The sequence below is a fragment of the Micromys minutus genome (assembly GCF_963924665.1).
Source record: "Micromys minutus genome assembly, chromosome: 23".
Taxonomy (NCBI): Eukaryota; Metazoa; Chordata; class Mammalia; order Rodentia; family Muridae; genus Micromys; species Micromys minutus.
This window is the reverse complement of record NC_137958.1, coordinates 42,009,517-42,036,208: the sequence shown is the minus strand read 5'-3', so window position 1 is coordinate 42,036,208 and position 26,692 is coordinate 42,009,517. Positions and strand designations below refer to the sequence as shown.

At 39.1% G+C, this 26,692-nt stretch overlaps 1 protein-coding gene across 1 annotated transcript in view; it reads right to left on the bottom strand.

The window, feature by feature from the left end:
- Window positions 1-16,076, bottom strand: part of CFTR (CF transmembrane conductance regulator) — a 152,725-nt gene extending 136,649 nt beyond the window's left edge. The window contains exon 1 of the mRNA XM_080936133.1: window positions 15,957-16,076. Coding sequence (XP_080792259.1) covers window positions 15,957-16,009 — 53 coding nt within the window. The 5' untranslated portion in view covers window positions 16,010-16,076. The remainder of the gene's footprint in view (window positions 1-15,956) is intronic.
- Window positions 16,077-26,692: the final 10,616 nt, after the last annotated feature.

Sequence of the window (26,692 nt, the reverse complement as noted above, 5' to 3'; positions counted from 1 at the left end):
AGAAAAAAAAAATAGAAAAGGAAATAGGAAACAGTAGGAAAGAGAGGGAAAGAAAGAGAAGGGAAAGGAAGGGAAATATTCTGCTTATATTAGGAGATAACAGAAGACACAGAGTGTGTAACTTATAGTCAAGTGCCAATGTACTCCATAAAGCAGCTCAGTGCCTTTCTATGAAGCCACAAATATCACTGTAACTATACCCAAACCAAGAAAGAGAGTACGAATGATCCCCTGAAGCTGCTTGTATCCTGCCTGAGCAGTTCCTTTTAGGAGACTTCTCAACAAAGATTAAGGAAACAATTGCTCTCTAATTTCTGAGCAATGTTTTCATTTCAATAAGAAATATATTTGAAACCAAAAGACAGGAGACAATTTTACAGCAGCAATGTTTCTGAGTTACAGATGGAGGCATGTATGGAAGAACAGATGGAAACCTCTGTGTTATCAGGGAATTCACCCACTATGTGGTGTTAACAATCACCTTCTGGAAAACAGAGGCCAGAGCACTTTCAAGCACATCCTCAGGGAAGGATGACAGGGAAAGGTGGGCACAAGTTCCCTGTCTTTGACTAGGCAACTGAAAAAAATGTACTGCACTTGACTGGCATTCAAAGACATCTCCTAACTGGTTTATATGTTATCTTGCTGGTATTTTAAAAATATTTTTTAAATTATTTGATCTATTTCAGTGTTTTCTCCCTTTCTGTAGAACTTTATATCCTTTATTGTGGTTCTTTGTTCATTTTGCTTTTCATACAGCATCACTAAGACACAAAGACTATACTTTTCGTTTCTCAGGAAAATAAACATGTCCTTTACTGACCATGATTACCATTCTGACAGTGACTAAATTTTTGGAATCACACCTACTTGATTCTCCAAGATATTTCCCAAAAGGTATAAAGAACATTTATGTTTTAGAGATAGAACTTCTATGAGGCTCTGGACAGATTTTAGATCCCTGCAGATATCGTCTGGTATGAGCTAAGACACATAAAACACAAAGTACATTTTCTTGAGACCTTCAATATTTAAGTCATCTAATAGCTCCTCACTATGTGTACAAACAAGTCCTTTTTGTATTACCGAATTTTTTTTTTGATAGATGTTTCTCATTCATTACCTCAAAATGGCCTCTACCAATTCAAACCTTTAGAAAATACATTTCAGAGCCAGAAGATGACTTAGGAGGTACTTGGGTTTCAAGTTTGATGACCTAAGTTCAATACAGTGAAACTATATGGTAGAAGGAGAGGACTGATTTACAAGTTGTCCTCAGTCCTCCATAGATTAGTACACAGTGGTGTGTGAGCACATGTGCATATGTGCATGTATGTACACACAAATATGCAAATGTAATTTTAAAGTGCATTCCATCCCACATAGTTTGAGATCATTTTCTCATTTGATTATTTTGCTTGTAGATAAAATGACACAACAGAGACTAGAGGCAAATACATCATGTCTTAAGATGAAAATAGTAACAGTAGTAAGCCAGCCAAAACCCAAGTATGGATAGGGAAGGGGCTCATAAAGTCTTAGCTCTATCTGAGAAATTACTAGTTAATACATAGCTGCTGGGGAAAGGAGAGTCACTATTCAGGGATGCCCATTCCTGAAAGGCTACTTATGTTCCAGTAGATGGTCTCCTGGGCACACATGGTCATATGAGGCAGCACCAAATGGACTCAGTGGGTATTAAATTTAAAATAAATAAGAGCACATGGAGTTGGGAGGAAAAAGTAGTGGAAAGAAGGGGATACATGCGAGGGTGGTTTAATCAAGACACATTACATGCATGTATAATAAGAATGTTAACTTTTTTAAAAGAAGTGGCTCTGTACCAAGAAGATAAGGTTAAGCTTCAGCTTGTGATAAACATAGTCTTCACAGTTCTCCATGCAATCACCTAGTCCAATGAGTCAGTTCTGGAATTTTCCTCATTGTCTTAACCTCCTCTTACCCCAGTGGGATTAGAAGAGTGGAATGGCGTGTGATTTGGGCTCTCATCTTTGCATAGTTTCCCATCTCCTATTAAGGATGAAATTTGTTTATTAGCAGCATTTTAGTCTTTTTTCCCTCCTATTATGATTACTTCACTGTCTAAAAAATCTGCAAAGCACAACAAAGTGAAGTAGAAGCCTAAAATCTTTATGCCGTTTCCCTTTCAGTGATGGGAGGCTGTAGGTAAGCGTATTTTATGACTTGAAATGTAAGGTTCATATTCTGTACCTGATTTTAGGAGGCAAACGATTTCTATTTGCATTGCCTAAAACCCTTGGTATCCCCAAGAACAAACAATGAAGCTCCCCAAAGCTGCAGGAAAGTGAAATAGAGACTCACCCTCACCTTTCTCACCATGCATTTCTGTAGAAAATTGTGATTTAGCAGGGAATTGAGTCAACAACCAGATTGGTCCAGGATTTGCCATGAAATAAAACTACTCCAAAGCCTTACTTTATGCCTCTACTTAATATTTTTATGTTCATTTAAACATAGCACTGTATATTAATACAAGCAAGCTAATATCCATCAGAAATTAAAATTGCCGATTTTTTGTCAGGAACATAATACATATGAATAATAGTGAGCAATTCATTGTTTCAAATAAGCATTTTAAGAGATCCAATTAGCTGTGCGGCAGTCAGGTATTTAAAGGACATGGAGAGTTAGTAAAAATTGTTTTTATAAGTATTTAAAGGGATTTTCCCCTCAGAATGCCATGAGCTCCTGCTCCCATTGGGCTGTAAGAAAATGAGCTTTAAAAGAAACACTGAGCCAGATTTTTCCAGCTTTTGAACTCTGCAGGAACTCAACTGGATGAAAACACTGATAATAAGGTGGCCCTTAATTTTTGAAAAGATTAGCCTATCACCATCACTGAGCAATTTAATCTCAGGCTTAGCTGAATCACACTGAATAAAGAAAGAGCGCTTCCTTGAAACAGGGCCTGAAGTCTGTTTCTAAGAAGGGTTATGTACATTGGTATTGAGATGAACCTTCTCCAGTCTGGTTAATTTATGTCCAGTGTACACAGTTCTACTCCATCCTTCCTTCTTCTGAGTCTCTGTATTAACTGTCTACTCCTTCCTTTACCAATCTCGAGTCACCACGTGCACTAAACTGTATACCATAGGGCAAGCATCATATAGAGCTGTGTTTAAACTGCAGCATTCCCTTCACTGTTTTCATTCAAATTTTTAAACTGTTGAATTAAAGTTAACATATTACATGGTGCTAATTTTTCCTCACAAGATTAAAATATTAAGGATAACACAGTGTGTAATTTATCTTATTTTCATTTTCCTGTTCATTGCATTGAACAAATTAAAAACTTGGTGAATTGATCTGTTAGTAATTAATTCCACAAACACCGTATGTCTATAGCACCCTGAAGACACTGATTGCAAGTAGGTTTTGCTTGTACATTACTCTGGTCAAGGCACTGAAAGAAAAAAAAATCTATAGGAATGCAATGCAAACATAAGGGATTTATACTTGTTCAGAGATAACTCTTAAATAATAACATGTCCATTTTATATATCATTAATGGCCTACAATACTAAAAATTCAACCAAGATTATTTAATTTTGTTTGATAAAATTTTATGAAACATTTTTCATTACCTAAGCTTTCCCAGTACTTGGCATACATACATTTTAAGTACAGATACTCTAGAGATATACAAAAGTTTAATGACCTATTCCTTTGAGAGTTCCTTATCTGTCTTATAGTATCCTCTGCCCTGTATCTGCATACTGTATGGACATATATGTGTTTACTTTTGAATGTTTGCATTTTAACCTCTGATCCTCAAAACATTTGGAGAAAAGACAACATGATTGTCTTCCTTACAAAGGAATAAATTTTGAACATTGATCTGAAGACATGAGGAGAAATCTGTGAAAAGGGTGCCTCTACAGGGCGATGCCTCTACAACTCTGAAAATGCTAAGGAAACCCACCAGCATGCTGACAAACACTAGCAGAAAGCACAGAACAGTCTTATTCACAGCCCTTGGAAGAAACCAAGTCAACTAACACCTTGATCTCAGAACTGAAGCTTTCAGAACTGTAACAATAAACTCTGGGTGCTTAATCCATTCAGATTATAGTACTGTGTGATGGCAGCCTCTGCAAACACACCAGCCTCAAGCACAAAGGAAATATATTAGAGCAAAAGGAGTAACCCGAGTCCTTGAAATAAACTTAAAATTAAGATGAGGTTTGGAAGTACAACTAAGTACCACAGAGCATTTGCTTAGCATAGTACATTCAGCCATTAATTCAAACCCAAAAATAAACACACACACACACACACACACACACACACACACACACACACACACACACACAAAGTTAAGAGACTGGGCAACAGCAGTTTTAGGAATAGGATCATAATTCAGTGACATGTTGTGCCTACTTTATAGGAGACGAATATTAGATGTAGGAAGGAAAGGGCTACTCTGTTACATACTGGGCAGAAATTAAAAGGTATTAAGTGCATTAATGCTGATGTGGTGGTAAGAGTTTCTGTTTACTTATTAAAGAGCCACTCTATATCTTGAACTGTTTCTTATCACTGAAGACACAGAAAGTCCTCTCCGGGGTGATGGCTATGGCAACTGATAAGATAATTGGAGGTCAGACTGACATTAAATCAGAGCACTTAGGTTAAAAGAGGTTGAGCTCCTGTGGTACACTGTTCTAGAGATATCTTTGTTAATTTGGTTCTTGAAAACACATGGGAACATGCCTCTGTGCACCAATAGAAGCTCCCTAATGTAAACAGGCTTCCCCTAATCCACTGAAAACATGAGTCAGAACAGAACACCAGTGGCTTATGCTCTAAAATCCAAGACAAATAGGACCTCATAAAATTGCAAAGCTTCTGTAAGGCAAAGGACACTGTCATTAGGACAAAATGGCAACCAACAGATTGGGAAAAGATCTTTACCAATCCTACATCCGATAGAGGGCTACCATCCAAGGTGTACAAAGAACTCAAGATGTTAGACTCCAGAGAATCAAATAGTTCTATTAAAAACGGGATACAGAGCTAAATGAAGAATTCTCAACCGAGGAAACTCAAACAGCCTAGAAACACCTAAGGAAATGCTCAACATCCTTAGTCATCAGGGAAATGAAATCAAAACAATCCTGAGAGTCCACCTCACACCAGTCAGAATGGCTAAGATCAAAAGCTCAAGTGACAGAAGATGCTGTTGAGGATGTGGAGAAAGAGGAACACTCCTCCATTGTTGGTGGGATTGCAAACTGGTATAACCACTCTGGGAATCAGTCTGGTGGTTCCTCAGAAAACTAAACATAGTACTACCTGAAGACCCAGCTATACCACTCCTGGGCATAGACCCAAAAATTGCACCAATATCTAACAAGGACACATGCTCCACTATGTTCATAGCAGCCTTCTTTATAATAGCCAGAAGCTGGAAAGAACCCAGATGTCCTTCAACAGAGGAATGATACAGAGAAAGGCCTGAAGGAGCTGAAGGGGCTTGCAACCCCATAGGAAGAACAAGAATATCAACCAATCAGACACCCTGAGCTCCCAGGGACTAAACCACCAACCAAAGAGTATACATGGAGGGCCCCATGGCTCTAGCTGCATATGTAGCAGAGGATGGCACTGTTGGGCATAATTGGGAGGAGAGGCCCTTGGTCCTTTGAAGGCTCGATGTCCCAGCGTGGGGGAATACCAAGCATGGAGGTAGGAGTGGGTGTGTGGATGGGTGTGTGGATGGGTGTGTGGATGGGTGTGTGGATGGGTGTGTGGATGGGTGTGTGGATGGGTGTGTGGATGGGTGTGTGGATGGGTGTGTGGATGGGTGTGTGGATGGGTGAGCACCCTAATAGAAGCAGGGAAAGGTGGTAGGGAGCTTAAAGAGAGGAAACCAGGAAAGGGGGTAACATTTCAAATGTAAATAAAGAAAATATCCAATAAAAGAAAAGAAAGGAAAAATAAAGGCAAAGAACATTAAAAAAAACAAAACAAACAAACAAACAAACAAACAAAAAACATGAGTCTGAAAAGAACAGTCTGAATGGCACTGAACTCCTAGCAGACTGCTTTTCAACTCAAACCTGAATATTGGCTTTCCCAGTCTCCATGCTGAAAACAACCCTGCAGGTTTTAAACTTGACAGGTTTCTTAGTCGTGGAAACTAATTCTTTATAAATAATCTTATATATTAAATAGATTTACTACTGATTTTCATTCTTAGGAGAACTCAGAGTAAGTACCCAGAGAACATTGAATATTATTATATTCTTAGGCCCAGATGAAATGAAAGTCCTTCATTGTCCCAGTGAGAATAATTGAGTATCAGAAAGATTAAGTGCCTAAGATCACACTGTTAATAAATCACAGAATGAGGATTCCAACTAAGCCCCATTCCAAAGTACACCTTTCTTCTGCCACATGCTGGTACCTAAGAACTGACAGAGAAGCTACATATGAGGTACAGTGTGAGGCCTTTCTAAGTGTACACACAGATGAAGCAAGGCACTCAGAAATTGCCAGGCACAATCAATGTAAGCATAATCTACCTTCAGAGGCTTTGAAACCTTGAGTCCCAACATCTACCACTCTCTAAACATACCCCCAAAATTTTGTTTTCAAACATCAATCTTTTAAAGTGACTATTATTTTAAGAAATAAAAATTGCATATTCTTAAATGTATTATATGATAATTTTAGTCCCATAATAGTCCTACAAATAGGAAAACTTCACCAGACATCTCTTTTTGGTGAATGTTGAAATTTATTGCCATGTTTACTCTTATAAGTGAGCCATGTTCCTAGAGCACAAATGAGTCAGGCTCAGTCCGGCCTCGAATGTCTGCGGTACACCTGCTGACACTGGCACAAGGTCACAGCATAACCAGGAGCCACAAAACACCTAGAAAGTGACAAGCAACATGCCACAGGTGGGCAACATGCCACAGGTGGGCAACATGCCACAGGTGTGCAACATGCCACAGGTGGGAAACAAACATGCCACAGGTGGGAAACAAATATGCCACAGGTGGGCAACATGCCACAGGTGGGCAACATGCCACAGGTGGGTAACATGCCACAGGTGGCACTGCTGTAGCTTCTAAGTAAAGTGTTTGTGTGATTCTAAGGGGACACTGATTATGAGACTCATTATTAAACCAACAGCTGCACTGCAAACACTGTCCATGACACACCATTTTAGACATTAGAATTATAGAGTAATCTGCACAACTATTGCTTTTCCTATGGTAATTAAAGTTTTAGCCTAGGCCATTTTCATACTCAAGTAAAATTAGTTTTGAGTCACTCTTGGCCTCTCAAATCTAGGACGAGGTTTCCAGAGAAAATATGCCTTCAGAACAACTCCACTCCTGGGGCAGGCTATAATTTCAACATATGGTAGAGGGCTAGACTTGGGGAACTTCTACTGTAATTACACTGCCTGTAATTACTAGACGAGCATCCAAGTATATATTACCTGTTACCTTCAAAACTGGATCACACAGTATTCACAGGAAATATCAAGCAAGCAAAGTTAGAAGTCAGCATGGTAGGATGAAAGTAATGCCAAAAACCATCAGCTGAGGTTACAGGAACACAGGAAACATACACCTTTTATGTATTGTGCTCTCTCTCTAAATACACACACACACACACACACACACACACACACACACACACACACACACACACATTGCCTTTATCTGGGAGTTTATATCTTTTTATCTGTGGAAAAGCAATCCTTTTATTGTCATAGGTATGTGTGTACATTAGAAATTTCATGAAGTATTAAAATTCCACGAAGATTTACTGTTAAAAACACCTTCTAAAAGAACTGTAGATACTACCACATGAAGAAAATCTATAATTTGCATAAATAAAGTGACAAGCATCAAATTAAAGACCCAACTATCAGATGTCTCCCTGCAACCTGAGCAGATGGATGAGAAGTAAAACCAATAGAAAACCAGATGCCATGAGTGATGAGATCACATGACTGGTGCTGATGGTGGCATATGTAGCAAAGACAGCTATGATGTGGTCAGAGTGAAGGAAGTCAGTTAGGAGGTGAAAACTCAATCGAAGGCCCAGCTTGATATTCTAGCCTGAAAATGAAAACTAGGAAGGCTGGGGAGCAAATGGCACCAGCTGGTACCTGGCACCTTAATCAAGACAAGAGGCACAGCTGGAGTCACACTAACTGAGCTGTTACGGGGTGACAATGTTCAGCTACTGCCATGTTTTCTGGCCTACTATATTATCTGTTTTTCACTAAGAGTAAAATATAAGGATATCATTATTTTGAGGAAAGCCCTATCCTGCCTCCTGTGGATGTTATAAAGGCCTATGCTAAGAATAAACAGGGGCTGGAGACATGGCTCAGTGCTTAGGAGCTGCTCATCCAGAGGAACTCACTTCATCTCCAGCATCTTCATGTTGTCTCACAACTATCTGGAACTCCAGGCTAATTCAACACCCTCTTCCGTCTTCCACTGGTAGAATGTGCACATAGTATACAAACATACAAGCTGGCAAAACTCCTATACACATAAAGTATTTTGTTGTTGTTGTTAAAGCAACAAGCCCTTCCAAGAAGGCTCGTTTAGTGTTGTCTATAGACAAATGCATTAGAAAATTATTTCAGAGACAAAAAAACTTAAAGTATATAAAATCCAAGTGAAATAATATAATTTATCAATTCCATTCTAGGTGTGTTATAAATTCACTAAAATTGTATATCTGGATTTATAAAAATCTAAAGATACATTTGACTTCACAATACTTGACTGCTAAAATGCAGGCCTCTAAAACCACATTTCTTATATGTACAATTCTGGAAAACAGATAAAAATTTTATTGAGATAATGTATAAAAATCTCTTGAATGTACTTATTAAGAGCTTGGAGACATTGGCAAAACTACAGAATTCAGAAACTAGCCAAGAGAAAAAAATGAATTTTTGTCAAGGTGACCTACTTCTTTGTCTCTATTGTTAATTTTCTTGGGAGGAAAATGAAGAGGAGGATATTGCTAGTCCACTGAAGACCTGTTGGGTTGTCCAAACCTGTTTTATGGTTGAGTTGCTGATATGAGTTGTTACTCAGCAAAAAGGAATTACCTGAGCATTTGTTAAAGAATGTATGTGAAGGATCTAGGCCTTGGCATATTTAATATATTTTCCATGTCATGTGTGGGTTATATTCCAGAGAACCTATATAGATAGTAGTTATCAGAGTAAAGAAAGCTATAGAAATGGCTGTTGGCTGTGAAGCAGAATGTTCTAATTTCAAGAACCCCCTCATCCTGTTTCAACTTTAATTTTAATTTATAAAATCAATGGCTATGTAAAGTAGTTGATAAATAATAAAATATTGTAAGTTCACAACTGGTTTCCATCTCAACACACCACTAACCCTAAACATGTCTCCAGTGAATGCAGCACCCTGACAACACTGCTTTATTGATAAGTCAACCGTCACTGGACTGTGTTTGATGTCACAGTAGTGACAAAAGGAGTGAGATCAGGAGAGACTCTTTCTGCTCCCCTTTGTGGCAGCAAAACACCTGGTTCTCCAGGGCCCAGATGACATGTCACCAGCTTCATACTTCAAGGAATCCATAGGCTGATTCAAGGACTAACACATTATACATTTTTAAATGAAATAACCTTATGCTAACAACACAGGTGAAAGATTTCATTAATTTTTCAAAACATTAAATGATTTTTGTTTTCAAGGAATTCTATTTGTAACTGTAATTCATTTTGTTATGTATCAACTACTTTATACAGTCAATGATTTTATGAATCAAAATTAGTGTCTAGTCTAATTAAACTAAGTAACAAAATTATAGAACCTATAAATGAATGTGATAGCCATTTCATTACAAAGGAAACAGTTGCATTATTAAAAATATTGGAATGAAACTTTAGGAAGAATAAACAGAATTTTTAATAAGTTCTTATATGGAATCTAAGACTGTTAGCTGTTAGAAACCTGGCAAGTATAAAGACTCACAAGTAATGCTATATAAATATGCAAACACAGGATTGATGGATAATTAACATCACTAAGAGCCACATTTGTATTTCAAGGTCATTATCCTCACCTAAATGAGCTCATCTTATAGTGATTATCTGGTTCATCAAATTTTATTACAAAAATCCTTGACTCTGCTATTGGGATTGCTATCCCTGACACTTAATTTCAACAGTTCTATAAACTCTTAATAGAATGAATAATTTTTTAGGTTTCATTGGAGTTATGTACTTGATGCACTGAATTAAATTGTGGAAATAGTTAATGTTTTTTACTCTATCACTGACACTGATCCATGATGGCTTTTTAAGTGTGTGTGTGCGTGTGTGTGTGTGTGTGTGTGTGTGTGTGACTGAATTTTTTTATGTACAGAGAACAGTAACTATTAGATATAGGTGTAATGGAGTAGAAAAGCAAATATGAATTCTTATATGACAAGTCTGTCTGAACTAAGTGGTAGGAATGCTTACTCTTTGCTCACTCGGGCTGGGGTGCAGCTTAGTAGGAGAGCACTTAAATATGAACATGGGTCTGGGTTTGGTCCTTAGCCCTACCAAATAAAATATTAGTTCTGCCTGATTATTATTTGTTGGAAAACAGCATTGGTAAGGCACCGAATTCATCCAAACAATTGTCTAACCCACCTCAAGCCAGCTGCGTTTTTATTTATAGACTGCAGACCTGCATAGGCTTCAGTCCTCACACCAGGCTTCCGCCTTTAATTGAATGACCCACTTCATTTGGATGCATTGCCCTCCACCGGCTCACCTGAATCCTCTTTTTCTTCTCCCTCTCACCTTCCACCTCTAGTTTGAAAATCTGTTCACTTTACTTCCCGTCTTTCAGATCTGCATCTGTCTCTAAGCCTTCTGTCAGTGTTGTGAAAAACGTCAACTACCTTGAAATAACCATATCTCTGCTGGCTTCACATCTGTCTCCTTTCACCAGCAGTACGGCAACACTCTGAGAAATGTACCAGGTCCCCAGTGATCTAGCCTTGATAGTTTCCTGATCTACCTCCCTCATCTCTGTCACATGCTTTCAGGACAAACTCGGGACCTTTACCAGGCAGGTCTCTTGTGTTCTTCCTGTCATTTCTATACACATGGTCTGATTTGCTTTCATCTTTCCCTGAACTCATGCACATCCCCCTTTTTTTTTTCTAAATAATACTCACTGAGAGACCGTGTGTGACTACAGAAAACACTTCTCTATTCTGCACAGGAGTGAGTGGGTTAGGGATCTCTGTGGTTTGAGATCATCAGTTCTATGGTACTTACTCATTCAGAAGGCAGCACCTCTTCCACCGTACTGGCAAGCATGGAGTACAGTGATGGAAAGGGAATGAATGAAAGAGCCCTGCAAATATTGTTCTGAGTCATGACCTCGAGGGAAAGTCTGCTTTGACTTGGCTCTTGAGGGTAGGGGAGGACAGTTAATCTGATGATCTCAAGAGAATATCTTATAAGCTGAGAAGTCTAAAGGTGCTAAAGACTTCAAAACTCTTCAAACCATTTCCTTACCCTAGAGCAGTGGCTCTCAACCTTTCTATTGCTGGAACTCCTTAATACAGTTTCTCATGTTATCGTGAACCCAAAGCACAAAATTATTTTTGGTGCTAATTCATAACTCTAATTTTTCTACTGTTATGAATTATAAGATGATATGAAGGATATCTGTTACACAACTTGTGTGTTAAGTGTCATTTGACCCTTGCGACACAAGTTAAGAACCATGGCCCGAGAACACAGAGTCATAAAGTAGACTACTTCCTAAAGAGTTCATCCTAAACATCACAAGAGAAATTTGAAAGAACTCTTGCTCTATTAAAAAATCTGTCAAGAGTTGTTTTCCCTCACCCATTTTATCAGAATGATTGTCCCAGCACTATTTTGAGGAATGCTAAACATCATCAATATGCAATATACATACAGCTATAGAGTTGATCACAAAGAAACACTTATTAGAATCATGTAGCCCTGGAGTCCTGAAGTGGTCTGAATACTAAACACAAGAGCAGTTTACCATTTCAAATAGCCATACAATTTTGAATGTCAAAAGATAATTAATTAATGAGCTATACAGAAATGGACAATTTGGCAAGCCTCGTCTGAACTACTACAGTATTCTTGCTAAAAGACTAAGATCTCTGACAATCAAGTACAAACAAAGACCACTTTGTAATTCTGAGTTTACACAGACCTACATCCATTCCATTCTTAAGAACTGAAGGGAAGCACCTAAAGTAATGTTTCCCTCAGTAATAATGAACAACATATTCATGAAGCCCCTTCGTGGACCTCTTTCATAGCTCTGCCCTCTCAAGCTCACTGCTTTGCAGGGGCTCTGCTCTGAGGAAATGCAATGCACTGGGAAGAGAGGATCGAAGAGGCCCAGCATGCTGCTGACTCAGAGCTCTTTCTAAAGCCTCAACAAATGTCTGACTGCATGCTAAATGGCTAACGCCCTTCCCTTATGGTTTGGCAATCCTATACTTATCTATAGGGCTACCACAATGAAATTACAGGCTCCTGTGAAAGGACATTAACGGTAATAATATACTTTGTGGTGATATTTATTTGTGGGCCTCTTAAACAAGTTTTAACATTTAGGAATTATTATCACAGTAAGTCCAATTTCCATAAGGAAAACAAAAAGCCTTGATTTCCCCTGAGTATCAGTATGCACTGAGTAGTATTTCATTGTTGCATCAAACAATCTGTTGACAAAGTTATTTTTAAGATAATAGCTTCCTCTGCTCTGAGAGCAAGGGATTGACTATTAAAAGTATATTATGTAGTAATGTGCTATAAAACATTGGAAGAGATGTTAATAATTGTGATATCAACTAAAGTAAATTTCACTGTATAGAGATATTATGCATACACTCACATATATATTCTACATACACAAAATGACAATTTCATCATGTCATATACAAGTGTTCTTAGAACTGTGCATTAAACTAAACAAAATGAACACGAACCTAACATAAGTCCCAAGTTGGAAATGCTGAGCTGTGTAATATCTAAACATGATCAGTTAAAAGAAAATAAACAGAAGGGAGTCCTGAGGGGCTGGTACAATGGGCAGTGCTTTACACTGTCCAGAGGGTCTCCAACCTAGACGTGGACTCTTCTAATTCCTATTGAAGAAAAGCCAAATGACAGCAGGGGAATCTGGAGCTGTAGCCACTGGGTGGCCTCCATCAGCTAAGGGAACAGCTATCGTGGGTTTTCTAAAAAACCATATCCTCAGTATATCAAAAGTGGCCTTTGGATCTGGATAACCTGAGTCTTGGCAAATACAAGATACAAATGCATGAATCAGAAACAGAATTAAAATGTTGCAACTTAATTTGTTGTAACTTCATAGCTCAGTCAGTGAAGAACATGCTTCACAAGCATGAAGACCTGAGTTCAGTCCCAAGAACTCATATGAACAGGAGGGCAAGGTTATAATCCCAGCGCTACCAAGGCATAGACAGTAAGACTCCTTGGGGGTCACTGGGGGTCACTGGCAAGTTTGTCTAACACAACTGGTGAAGTTCAGGCCAATGAGAGACCTGCCTCAAAGGATATGATGGCTCTTCTGATAATAATACCTTATACTGCATTCTGTGGGCACAGACCCACGCATGCACACACACATACACACACACACACACATATACACTAACAGATACACAGATATCAGGCATAATCTTTCCCTTAAAGCTATATGAAACTGTAAAGTTCAAATATCTCTTCAAATAAGATATTTTAGAAGCAATTGTACTAATATACCAATCATAAACTCTATGCAAATATGTCATCACTTGTTTAAAAACTACGTATTTCATAAATGTTACCATAACATCTTAAAGTCAATACACTTGTTTTCTATAAAAGTCAAATACTTGAATTTTTCATGGTAAAACTATCTTCTGTACAGTTCCAAAGTCTTTCATTTTTTTTATTTACTGGAAACTTTTCCAAAAATAAAATGTACTTACATTTTTATTAAACTTTGTTTGGTTTCTGAATGATATAATTAAAATGATACATAACACAATCCAAAAACCAAGACCCTTAGAGTAGACACATAGAATCAGCATTTTGAAGTCCTTTGTGACCCTGAAACTGACGGGATGGTGTTCAGAGAGTTAACTTCTCAGGCACTGAAGGAGATGGGATCCAAGTGTGTGACTTTCTAAACATCTGTAAGAAATGACACTGCGCCCCTCCATTAACTCCTCAAATGTATGGCACGGATACAGGCCGATGGTCACAAGTTTGTACCCAACAGTAACAAACTTGTCTTTTACAGTGAGAATAGCTTGGCAGAGTCCAGGCCGTGGGAGCCAGAGCCCACTGCCCTGAGCACTACCTAGTCCAGTGGAGAAAGGTTTTCACCCTTTGAAAAGCACGGTCCAGAAGGAAGTTTATAGTCACTGACTGGTACTTAGCTAAATGTCAGCTCCTATAAATAGGAGGAACTAAACTCTTAAAAACACACCTATTCTTAAAGCAACTGATTATGAAATCATTTGGAGAATAGAAATGAGTATGTTCTTAACAAATTTCACAGCCATTATAATACATTTCCTTTCCAAATCAGCTTAAGAACATTTGTAAAGCACACTAAAATGTATTAGGTGGATTATAAAAACGGGAAATTTTTGAAACACTTGATAAGTGAAAAAATTTAAGTTTCTTAATACTTAGTGGGAAAACACACAAGAGATATGCATTTTCCAGAAAACTTGCTTTTTCAGACAAATTTAGGTTCCTCAATATGCTCTCATAAAGCCTAAAATTTAGGTCAATTGATATTCTGATTTTGGAAATAATAAGAAAACAGATCCATGCCAATAAGCTAAATTTATAGATGAAGTAACAAAAGGCACCACAATTATTCCTTCTAAAGAGTGAAGACCTTCTCTCCCATCCACTGGGAGGAGCTCTCCTGCAGAAGCACTTCTCTCTCCTGAGCCCTGAGCTCTAGACCAGCAGGAGAAAGAACATCAGGAAGGCTGAAGGCTGAGCCTTGCCTCCTTCCCACACCACAGGGCATATTCAGAACATACTGGACACTTATGATACTTCAGTGTGCTGATTCACTGGGGTGGGGGTGAGTCACCCGAGGACCCAGGAGAGAGAGGTTCTGTTCATTCATTCACACTACAGCAGAGTCGATGAAGCTCCACCGAGCACTTCAAATACCAAGTGCTTAATAACTGCCTAGGATTTCCAACTTACATTTTGGCAATGTAAGGTAAGAACATGTCCTCAGTGTCAACTGGATACAGCTTCAGTGGCTAGAAGCCTAGCTTCATGTCCTCTTAGTAACTGACTTTTTAAATGCATTGCTTATGGTATTTCTTTTAAAAGTTAGATACTTTAATTGACTTGCTCATTCTTAAAAAGAATAAATGTAACTGTGGTAAGAGTTAGAGTTACTCAATATTACAACAGCAAAAAGTAAGTACAATATAATTCCCTGACTTTTAAAAAACTCAGCAAGTATTCTCTGAGCACCTATTACATACAGGCATGGCACCTGCAGACACACGTTCCTGGGAGAAAACAATGGACCAATCGTAAGAATGTTTTATTAAGTACATTTATGATGTATAACTTCTAGAAAATTTTAAAAATCTACTGCTCTGTAGCATATTTGGCTGTTGCAAGTCTGATTCACAGTTGCAAGTATATTTTGTTCTCTATTCAATCAGCTTCATTTTGTTCTAACAAAATACATATTTCCTTTAAAGCAATGAATGACAACACACCTTTAAAAACAAAACAAACTCAACAAAAATCACTTCCTGTTTTCCCAAAGTCTGCCCATATTTATTCCCTTCTCTGGCATGGGCACACACGTGTCCCTGCAAAGATCCGCTGGGCACCCTCTCACCTGAAGAAGAGTTTGGAGATAAAGCTGGCTTTCTCCAGGGGCGACTTCTGCATGATGTCTCCGTGGTGCTCTGAGGTCTGTGTCCGTCCAGGTTCAGGTTGGACTCGACCTCTGGATATCCAGGACCTGGTCACTGCTTTTGGCTCTTTCCTTTCACTCAGACCTGAGGTGATGTCATTTGCTTCCAATTACCCCCACCCACTTGGGTCCCACACACCTCCCCTTCCTCAGCTTTCTTCCCCCGCCTCCACAGCCCAGGTTAATGCCAGCGCTGCCTAGCCCAGCCTCTCAGTCGCTGCTCTCCACGCCCCGCGCCCGCCCCGCGCGCTCCTTGCGCTCCTTCCCCCAGCGCGCCCCGCGCCCGCCCGCCCGCCAGCGCCTCCTTTTCCCTGGCCCTCATTCTCCGCGCCTGCCCTCCAGCGCCCCCCGCGCACCTACCTTCAGGCTGCAGCAGTGGCTCAGACAGCTGGCCCGGGTAAACCGTGGCCAATCTGCGGGACCTAGAACCCTTCTTATGTGGAAATAAAGACCACTCACTGATCCTTTTGGCTTCGTAGAACTTTTCTCTTCGTTCTCCCTCTATCTCACTCCCTTCCTCTCCTTCTCTGTCTCCTTCTACTCTTTCTCTGCTAACTATTTCTCCCTCCCCCTCTCTTTGTCCTCCACCTTCAATTCTTTCTCTTTGATCTCTTTCTCCTTCCCTTCCTCCCTCTTTTCTCACTGCTTCCCTGCCTACATCTCTTTCTCCTCCTTCAACTCTTTTTCTTCCTTCCCTGCCTTCATCTCTTTCTTCTTCATTTCTCCCTTTTTCTTTTCTTTCTTCCTTTTTTCTTCTCCCTCCTCCACCCTCACTCCTCTCTCCTTCTTTTCCTTCTTCTCTTTCTCTCCCTCCTTCTCCTGTCTCCTTAGCTTCTGGCTGAATTACAGTCAACTTTTCAGGATCCATTCTGAAAATGAGATGAAAATGTGGCTCTTTTGTATCAAACAACACTCAAGAAACTACAAAGTCCCGCGGTACTCTGAGGTCCCACCTCAGTAAACCCTTCAAGAGCTTGACAAGACCTAAGCTCTGTTGGCTGGAGACTCTAGCTAGGGTAACCATAGTGGCACAAACACTCACGAGGTACATGTGTGTCATACACATATGTCACAATTCACTGATATGACATAAGTACACCAAAAGTCCTACCAAGGAAAGGGAAGCTACTACTTTCCCTTATGAGGTACATGTGTGTCATACATACATGTCACAATGCTTTGAGACATCATAATTACAGCCAAAGACTTCAAGTACAAAGGAGGTACCCTTTACCACTTCTCTCTCAGGACCTGCTCCGTGTGTATGGTCTGGAATTTCCTGAGCAGAAGGCTTTATGTGTGTGCACTAGAGACTGACAGGGGGCAGTATAAACTAAAGGACCCTCCTTTCACTTTCCTAGTCTCACTAAGCAAAGTATCTTGACTAAGACACTAAAGAGGAACTGAGTCACTGAAGCAAAGGTGTCCTGTTCACCTCAAGCTCACTGAGAGTTCCCCAGGCTGCATGCCTTCCAAGCTTTTCCCTGCTGGGTTGTAAAGAATCAACACTGTAATAATTAAACCCTGTTGTGCCAAAGTAAGTTTAAATAGAGTTGGATTTTTTTCCATTATTGAAAATCAAATGTTCTTTTTATGCAGGCAGTGGTGGCACAGGTCTTTTAATTCCAGAACTCAGCACTCAGGAGTCATAGGCAAACAAATGATCTCTGAGTTCAAGGCCAGTGTGGTCTACAGAGCAAATTCCAGGACACCCATGGCTATACAGGGAAACTCTGTCTTGAAAAACCAAAACCAAACAAATGAACAAAGAAAACAGTCTTTATCACAATATATATCCTGATTACTGTTTTCCCTCCTCTATCCCTCCCAGTCTCAGCTAGATCACTCCCTTTCTGTCCATCATCAGGAAACAAACAAAATGGAGCCCAATAGGAGGCATAGCCCAATAGGAGGCATAAGAAATGGAGACAAACTTGTTGGAACACTCGGAAATCCCACAATACATCAAACTGGAAGCCATAATATACACACAGAGTACCTGGTGCAAACCCTAATGGTCCCATGCACGTCTCCTCGGCGTCTGTGAGCTTATATGGGCTCTGACCATGTTGATTTAGAGGGCCTTGTCTTCATGGTTTTCTCCATCTTCTCTGGCTTCTACTCTGTCTGCCCTTCTGCAAGGTTCCCTGATCCCTGTAGGGAAGGATTTGATGGAGCTATCCCATAAAGGGCTGACTGTTCCAAGTTTTGAGGCCTGTATCTTGCCTTACCATATAAAAGCAAGGGTGTTTACTTGTGAGTTGTCTGATTTTTGACATCCAACTACAACACAAGTAAAATATATTTCACAATACTTTTTAAGACATGGATATATTTTTATAAATCTTTTTTTAAATATTTATTTATTTATTATACATAAGTACACTGTAGCTGTCTTCAGACACATCAGAAGAGGGCATCAGATCCCATTACAGATGGTTGTGAGCCACCATGTGGTTGCTGGGATTTGAACTCAGGACCTCTGGAAGAGCAATCAGTGCTCTTAACCACTGAGCCACCTCTTTAGCCCTCATAATACTTCTAAGCCAAGAAAATAAATTTAAATTAATGAATCTTGTGGCTAAGGGGCTTTATAGCTCTACTTCTTGTATCTATACTAGTTTTTCCCCCTTATCTTGAAATAGTTGTAAAGACATTTAGTTTTTAACAGTCAAATATGGTTTAGAAAGAAAAAAAATAGCAAAAAGATAAAGTTCTTACACTTAGACACTACAGGAAACTTCTGCGTCCCCTAGCTTATCATTTTCAAGTACTATCTGTATATTTTTCTTTCCATTATGACAAGAGTTGAAACTTGGTTCTCACTATTGACTTTTCCCATCACTGTGACTGAACTTGACTTATCCTTCCCACCCTCCCATTGTTTGTAAATGGTAGTGTGACCCATCACAGATGATACACAGATTCTGAAACTAATTTGTTGTCGGTTCTTCCTTGTATTAACCACCATGTGACACTCAATGAAGAATTAAGTTTCAGAGATCATCAGAGCTGACCAAGCTGCACGACTCCATGAGACCTCAAGCTGCTTCCTCTTAAAAGGACACGTGAAAAGGTAATGAGTCCTTTCAGTTTTCAGGGACCATGAACTCAACAGCCACGTTCAGATGTATTACTATGTCTACCATGAACTCTTAATCCTTAGGACATGTTCACATAGAGGTAGCAAATATATCCTGCAGGGAAAGAATTTGAAAAACAATGGCTTATTAATTTCCAAATTAAGTTGCTTGGCTGATTCATAATAACACAGGTAGATCAGGGTGCTTCTCAGGGCAGAGTTGCTTGCACCACATCCTCAGTCCTAGCCACAGTGTGATCAGTCAGTGATAAAGAGCAAAATGGAATGTGAAGCTAAGCACTTGTTGTCTGCCCTGGTACTTAATAACTGCAACTTCATCTGCAGGATTGACTGGTATTTTGGGAAGCGCTCTTCTTTAGTACAGATGAGTAATACTCTCATGTCATACTTTTGAAGCTACACTGAGAGGACTGCAAGAAGAAGAGAAGGAATGGAGTGGGAAAGGTTGGTAAAAAAAAAGAAGGAAGAGGACAAAAGTAACCCATGTGTTTTTGGCACCTACTGTAGTGTGCCAGCAGTGTGCCAGCAGTGTGCCAGCAGTGTGCCAGCAGTGTGCCAGCAGTGTGCCAGGTGCTTTCCACAGATGACCTTGGCAATATAAGCTTCCTGTCATGTGCTTCTCTGCCTGCTAGTAAGTGCCCATTAGAGAGTAGGAGAGAGTAGGTACACGACATCTCGCCCTGATCCTTCACATTCAACCTAATTTGAGTACATCCAAACCTTCCCTGAGGGAGCTATGTTGTGCATGGGTAACAGTCGGGGATGCACTGAAACCTAGACAAGTAGGGTGAGAAGTTCTTTCTTAGGACAAGCTCCCTAAGGAGCGAAGGCAGACTTTATTAGGTCGCGTGCACAGGAAGGCTATACTTAAAAACTTACCAAAGATAGGAGGTAGGGGAAGGCACAGCTCTTCCCCACCTTGCCTCAAGGATCACCTCAGTGTGACTACATATCACTGCAGACTTACAAAGCTGATAGTTCGCTATAGGAGGTACCCTGCTGCAGGGTTAGGCCAGTTGGTCATCTTCACTGCTTCCAGCATCACATTTTGTCTGACCAATCTGTTTATAAGTACTCATGAAAACACACACACACACACACACACACACACACACACACACATTTGGTACTCACATAGAACTTCCACAGAAATAGAGACAGAAATAATGTCTTCTGGGGTGTTGTTGGCTTGTTTCCATATTTGCTTGTTTGTTTGTTTGTTTGTTTTTGGCTCATCTTACATAATGCAGCAAGAAAAACCAAGCAATCTTTGTCTTGTAGTTACTGATATAATAGATGAAATGACATTCTAATGAGGGAATCTGAAGCTACTCAAGTATGAGTGGCTGCTGTTAAGCTTTCATAACATCAGGGCCTGATAAAATGGCTGTCATATAGAATGAGTAGCACTTCCATTGAAACACAATTTATTCATAGCTCTCAGTTTTTCCCTGGAAACTGTATTAGAGTATTTAAAAGTCATTTTGAGTTTTAAGGCAACAAAATCTAAGTCTGAAACCAAAACCTGGTGCTACCAATTACTTAGCTGTGTGACTTTAGATAATTCTACCCCTTTCTTTCTCTCTCTCTCTCCCTCTCTCTCTCTCTCTCTCTCTCTCTCTCTCTCTCTCTCTCTCTCTCTCTCTCTCTCTTTCTCTCTCTCTCTCTCTCTCTCTCTCTCTCTCTCTCTCTCTCTCTCTCTCTCTTTTGAAACAGTTTTTCTCTGTGTAGCCCTGGCTGTCCTGGGACTCACAGAGTTCCATCTGCCTCTACCTCCCAAGTGCTAGGATTAAAGGCCTGCACCTATTATGTAAAGTTTCTCTTCCCTCAAATTTAGATTAATCACTCCCACAAACTAGGTATTTACTTAGTGGATTAGGAAAGAAATTTCTCTATTTCTGTGTCATTAGACATGCAGTTTAATTATTCTTTGATTTGAGGCCGCTCTGTGTATTATACCAGGATGTTTAATAACATCTTAAACCTGTACCCAAAGCTGTTACTATAACCAGTCCATAGTCTGCAAGCTATGAAAAACATCATCTCAAAAGATTACCAGATGTTCGAGGGGAATGGGCTGAAAATAGGTCCTTAGTTGAGGTGAAATACATTAAGTATGATATACAGATATAAAGAATTTATAACTGTATAAGCATCCATAAAATGTTCAAAATTACATTTATGTACAAACGTTAGACATCAGAAACTCAGGTTAACTTGCAAAACAAAATACTACAGATTGTTCGGTCTTCTGAAGGCTATCAGCATTTTCAGGAACTTTGGTTTCCTGCTCCTTTTGATGTTATTTGGCTGGATAGACCTGGCAGGAAAATGAGTAAATCAAATACTCTTACGGGGGTAAGATACTTTTGATTTATATGCAAGGCTGCATTTTATAGACATGCTTTTGACCTCTGCACACTGAAGACTTTTTCCAGTTCTGTTTCCTGGTTCCTCTGATTTTCAGCTCATCTACAATAATGTATTTGTAACAACTGGGACCAGATGGAATTTGGCACCCTGATGGGTCTTCTGAATATTAAAGGTAGTTCCTAAGACAGAAAGTCTAAAAGATCCTCTAGCTATGCAAAACAGGAATGATATTAATGTCACTAATGAGCTGGAACAATCACAGAGAACGTACAGAGCATAGCTTGGTCTAAAGACAGAAACTAATGAATTTTCTGGGATTTCTTAAAGTTTTTATCATAAAATGTTCTATTATTTATATTCAATCTCTTCTTATTTTCTCACTGAAGCTTTTCTGCAAACAAGAGAATTCTTACCTTCAAGTTAAATTTGCATTGATGGTGTCATGCTGAAAGCCAGATGTTAGCTACAGAGCTATAACAGGAGTTTAATAAATCGGAACTCTACAGGGGGAAATGATAACACTTTGCCCATAAGGTCTGTGGGATTTCTGCGTTACATTTAACTAGTCAGTGAAGCACAGTGACCACAAAAGCAGATCATTCACTTATTTCTAGCTTCTTCTCTAACTGGAGGGTTACAACAGAGCAGGTGACATGATGATTTTGAGATCATCGTCATGAACATAGATTGATGGAAATATTACTACACATGGGTACTCACAGTGATCCTTTTAAAGTCTTGGTTTATCAAAGTCCAGTCCAACACATGATCCTCAGTCTAACGTTTTGAAGACAATGTACATTTAACTGGAAGGAAACACTGCCCCACAACTCAGCTTTGAAAGAGCCTGTACTCAGAAACTTACAGTGATCAGTCACTGTCATTATAGTCAACAACTAACTTGTCAACAATTTATTTAATGATCACTTTTTACTTGTTCATGATTCTAAAATGGAAGGGTGTGAAGGACAGAATGCAGGGTTGATTACCCATTCAATTCTTGTTCTGTCTGGAAGGCTAAAATGTAAGAATTTGTGCTCTTATATTTTCTGTCTTGGCTTAGCTATTCAGACAATCTAAAAGACACTGCTGTTTCAGGACTCTGTGATGGCTGTTTATTGATCTCCATGTTCATTGCAATTGGTGCAGCTATGGTGATTAATCCAATGGTCAAAAGGACAAGCCACTCCTGTTCAGGGACCAGGGCCTCTGTGCATTGTGGGAGCTGACAACGACTGGGCTTTCTCTCTTGCTTGTATAGCTGTTGTCCAGCAGCATGCTTGTCAGAGGGCAGCAGGCATTTGGAGTTTACATGCCAAAACTTGTTTTTAAAGACATATGAATGCTTACATTTTTCTGGAAACATAATCATACTAATGAAGCAAAATCAAACTGCCAAATTTAGATCATTTTTCTTCTAAACACATTTGACCACTGCAAAGTTTTACCTTCAAATACAAGTTCAATTATTATTGTATAAATTATTCTGAATAACTGAATAAAAACTAAACCTAACTTGGTACCAGATTTGTAAGCAAGTACTTATAGGATGTATATAATCTTTTGCTATATAAATATCATTATATGGCTCAGGAAAAACTGTAAAATTAGTATGTTCCAGTAACAAATAAATTCCAGTAATAAATAACCTTAGTTACAAAGGGTGATCACTACATGAATTCGAGGGAAATCAGGAGACTTCGAACAAGCTTGATGGGGTGCCTGGAAGTGAATGTGCAGTCCGTGCTGTGCATGCAGCAGACCAGGGAGAAGCCTTGACTAACTGACAGGAGCAGCATTGTGAATGTTGTTCTCTGCTTCTCTGTGTGGGTGAAAACAGGACACATCACAAACGGGGTGTTTCTTTTCTGTTTCTTTGGACTTCATTGAGGGGATCCAGTTAGTCCATGGATGGAAATGCGGATGGGACCCAGGATGGAACAGGGTATGAGGTGATACTGGCTGAGAGTAATAATGGGAACGAGCGAGCCTTCTGAGTCTACTCCAATAAGGCAACCATGGATCCAGAAGCTGAGAGGGCCTCTTCTGTTCACTGACGTGCTCATGTATTTATGTGATGCATTTTTGTTATATCCCCTCATCTCCTCCCCTCTCCCAAGCTCTTCTCAACAAGCCCAAGAACTATTTCCACCTGACAAAATATTGCTGTGACAGAAGCCAACAGGAGAAACTGCCTAGACTGCTCAGACTGCACTCACACTCCTCTGATGTGCAGAAATGGGAATATGCTGTTGTCACAGGTAAAGCCTGGTCCTGGGAAGGTGAGTGGAGGACAAACTTGAAAGGGGACTTTTGGATCTCTCAATATTCAAAATGAGGCTTATGACCTTATTTCAACTCCAAGAACTGAAAGATGACATATACATTCCATAGATAAATAAAACATACATGTACATATACACATACACATATACATATACATACATACATGTGCACAGACATACATATACATAATTGCACAGACATACATATACATAATTGCATAAACATGGGGAAAACATTATAATCATGTCACAAATTCTAACTTTTTTTCAAAACAAGAAAAAGATATAGAGCGCCTGACTAAGGAGTTTCTAAATTCCACCAATATTTTTGGAATGCCTATCGGCTATTTGTCTGGCTAAGTATACAGTAAAAAAGGCAGACCCTGGTGTAACATCTAACATCTTAGAACTAAGTTTGACTAAAACTTGGACAAAGCAAAATATTAGCTTCCTGAGCCAAAGTAAATGGTGAACATAGGTATTCTTCTCAAAAGCTATGGTGGTCCTAAATCTCTCCTGCTTTATCCACCCCCAGGATTACATGCATACACCGCTTGTGGACTGGTGTCAAAAATTAGATCTTCTCTAGAGCCATTTGATATAGTCACAAAAAATACCCTACTGGGAGTAAGAAAATATTTCCCTCAGATAACTTCAAAACATTTATGTAACTACATTCTTTCACTACTAGCACTGATTCATTCTGGGTTATTCTTTTTTAAAAGTGTATATACTCTTGATTGCATTTAATTTTTACTTATTAAGAATATTAATTATAAATATAAAGAGAAACAAACAGAAAATCATCAGTAGCTTAGAGAATGGGAAATATCACAGTCTTGTTTCTTTAAAAAGATCCTGGATATTCCTCATTCATATCAAAGGCAGACTGAGGAATGTGATGAGCTATACCAGGTTCTGGAATTTACGTCCTTCCTTTCCTCAGAACAGAGCAGGAATTCCACCCCACCATACCTCATGTCAGATGAACTGCATGCCCTCAACTCTAATGGGGAACAGGAACCTTGAACTTTTTGCACCTGCCTTCTGCTCAGCACTGTGGGAACCCAGATACTGACAGCTCCCTGGAGGGGAGCCAGAGCCATGGTAGAACATCCAGTCCCATGCTGCAGGCTCATCGCCAGCCAGAGAGCTAGCCACAGCTGCGACCGCACTGCTGTGTTTTCAAGACCTCATTTGGCCACGACTATCACTGCCTTTTAGATTCTTCTTGTTGATTATTTACCAAATAATGAAACAAATCACTTCTGGAAGTTAATTTTCTAACCAAAATTAAAAGGGGAGAAGGGGCGTACTTTATTGTTATACTTTTACCGTGCATGCTTTCAAGAAAATGACAATGAAAACTCTGAGGAAAGAGCAATAGCATCTGCAACAACCAAGAACTTTACTCGTTCAGCTCAGTGTGTTCTCAGACAAACCCAACACGTTCAGCCAAAGACAGCCATAATAATCTTGATAGGATGCTCTCTGAGATGTTTCCTAATTCAGACAATACATGTAAAATACTCTTTCCATTAGCTATGCAAGTAGCATGCTTTAGATCATCTCTTTTCTAAAATATATTATCTTTGTCTTATGGTTGGTTTAGGTATCATAGTGAAATGCTGTCTCAAGAAATATATGTAGGAGTCTGGAGATATGGCTTAGCAGTTAAGAGCAGTTGGTACTCTTTTAGAGGACCTAGATCTAATTCGCAGTGTACACACGTTCACATCCCTGTGGAACTGCAGATTCAGAGCATCCAATGCCCTCTTCTGGTGTCCACAGGCTGTGTGTACATGAAGGCCAAGATTCATATATCTAAAATTATATGTATTTATTATTAAACATATTAAGCATATATATATATATACATTACATATACATATAGATAACATTTTAGGCAAATGGGTTTTGTAAATTCTTCCAGGGAACAGTGTTTCCTCAGTTGCTAATGCGAGGGAATCAAGAGCTCCTATTACTGAAGATTGTACTGAGAATTAAATGAGTTAACCTAAAATTTTAAATTTTAGCATAATTGACAGTGTACATTCATATTCCAATTTTGACATCTTCTAATGATTCAGTCATTGCTGAGCTGAGTCCTTTAAGGTCATTTTTACATGGAAAAGTAAAAGTAAAATGGCTACTGTGCACTTCTTTAGGACTTTTAAACAACATTTCTCAACAATTCTTTTTATTTACTTACTTTAAAATAAAGGAAAATAAGACTCAACAACAAAAGAGCAACCCAACTAGAAATAAAACAAGCAACTGGGCACTCTAGCAGTGAAGATGCATGTAAAAGACAGAACCATATGGAGAGGTATATACAATTGGTTGCTGTTGTGAACTTGCAAATTAAAACAAAAATGACATACTATTAGGCTGAAAATTTAAAACCCTTGATAACAAATGCTCATGAGGTTAGAATATGTTATTGGTAAAACTAAATAAGGTCCTACTATATAACCCAACAGTCATGCTCCTAAGTATTCAACCAACTGATCTGAAAACTTTATGTATGTGTGCGCGTGTGTGTGTATTCTCTCTCTCTCTCTCTCTCTCTCTCTCTCTCTCTCTCTCTCTCTCTCTCTCTCTCTCTCACACACACACACACACACACACACACACACACACACACTGGGAAAGGGAGAGACAGAGACAGAGATATATTTGAATCCCAATATAATAGCTTCATTCATAATTGCTGAAAGCTAAAACAAGTGCTGTTTAATCAGTAAGTACACAAACAAACTGCTATATGTATATAACAGATTACTTCTTGGCAATAAAAAAGAATGAATTTAAAAAGCCAGAAAAAGACATGGACTAAACTAAGAGACAAATTGCTAATCATAAATTTAAAAAAACACTGGCATGAAAAGCTTATA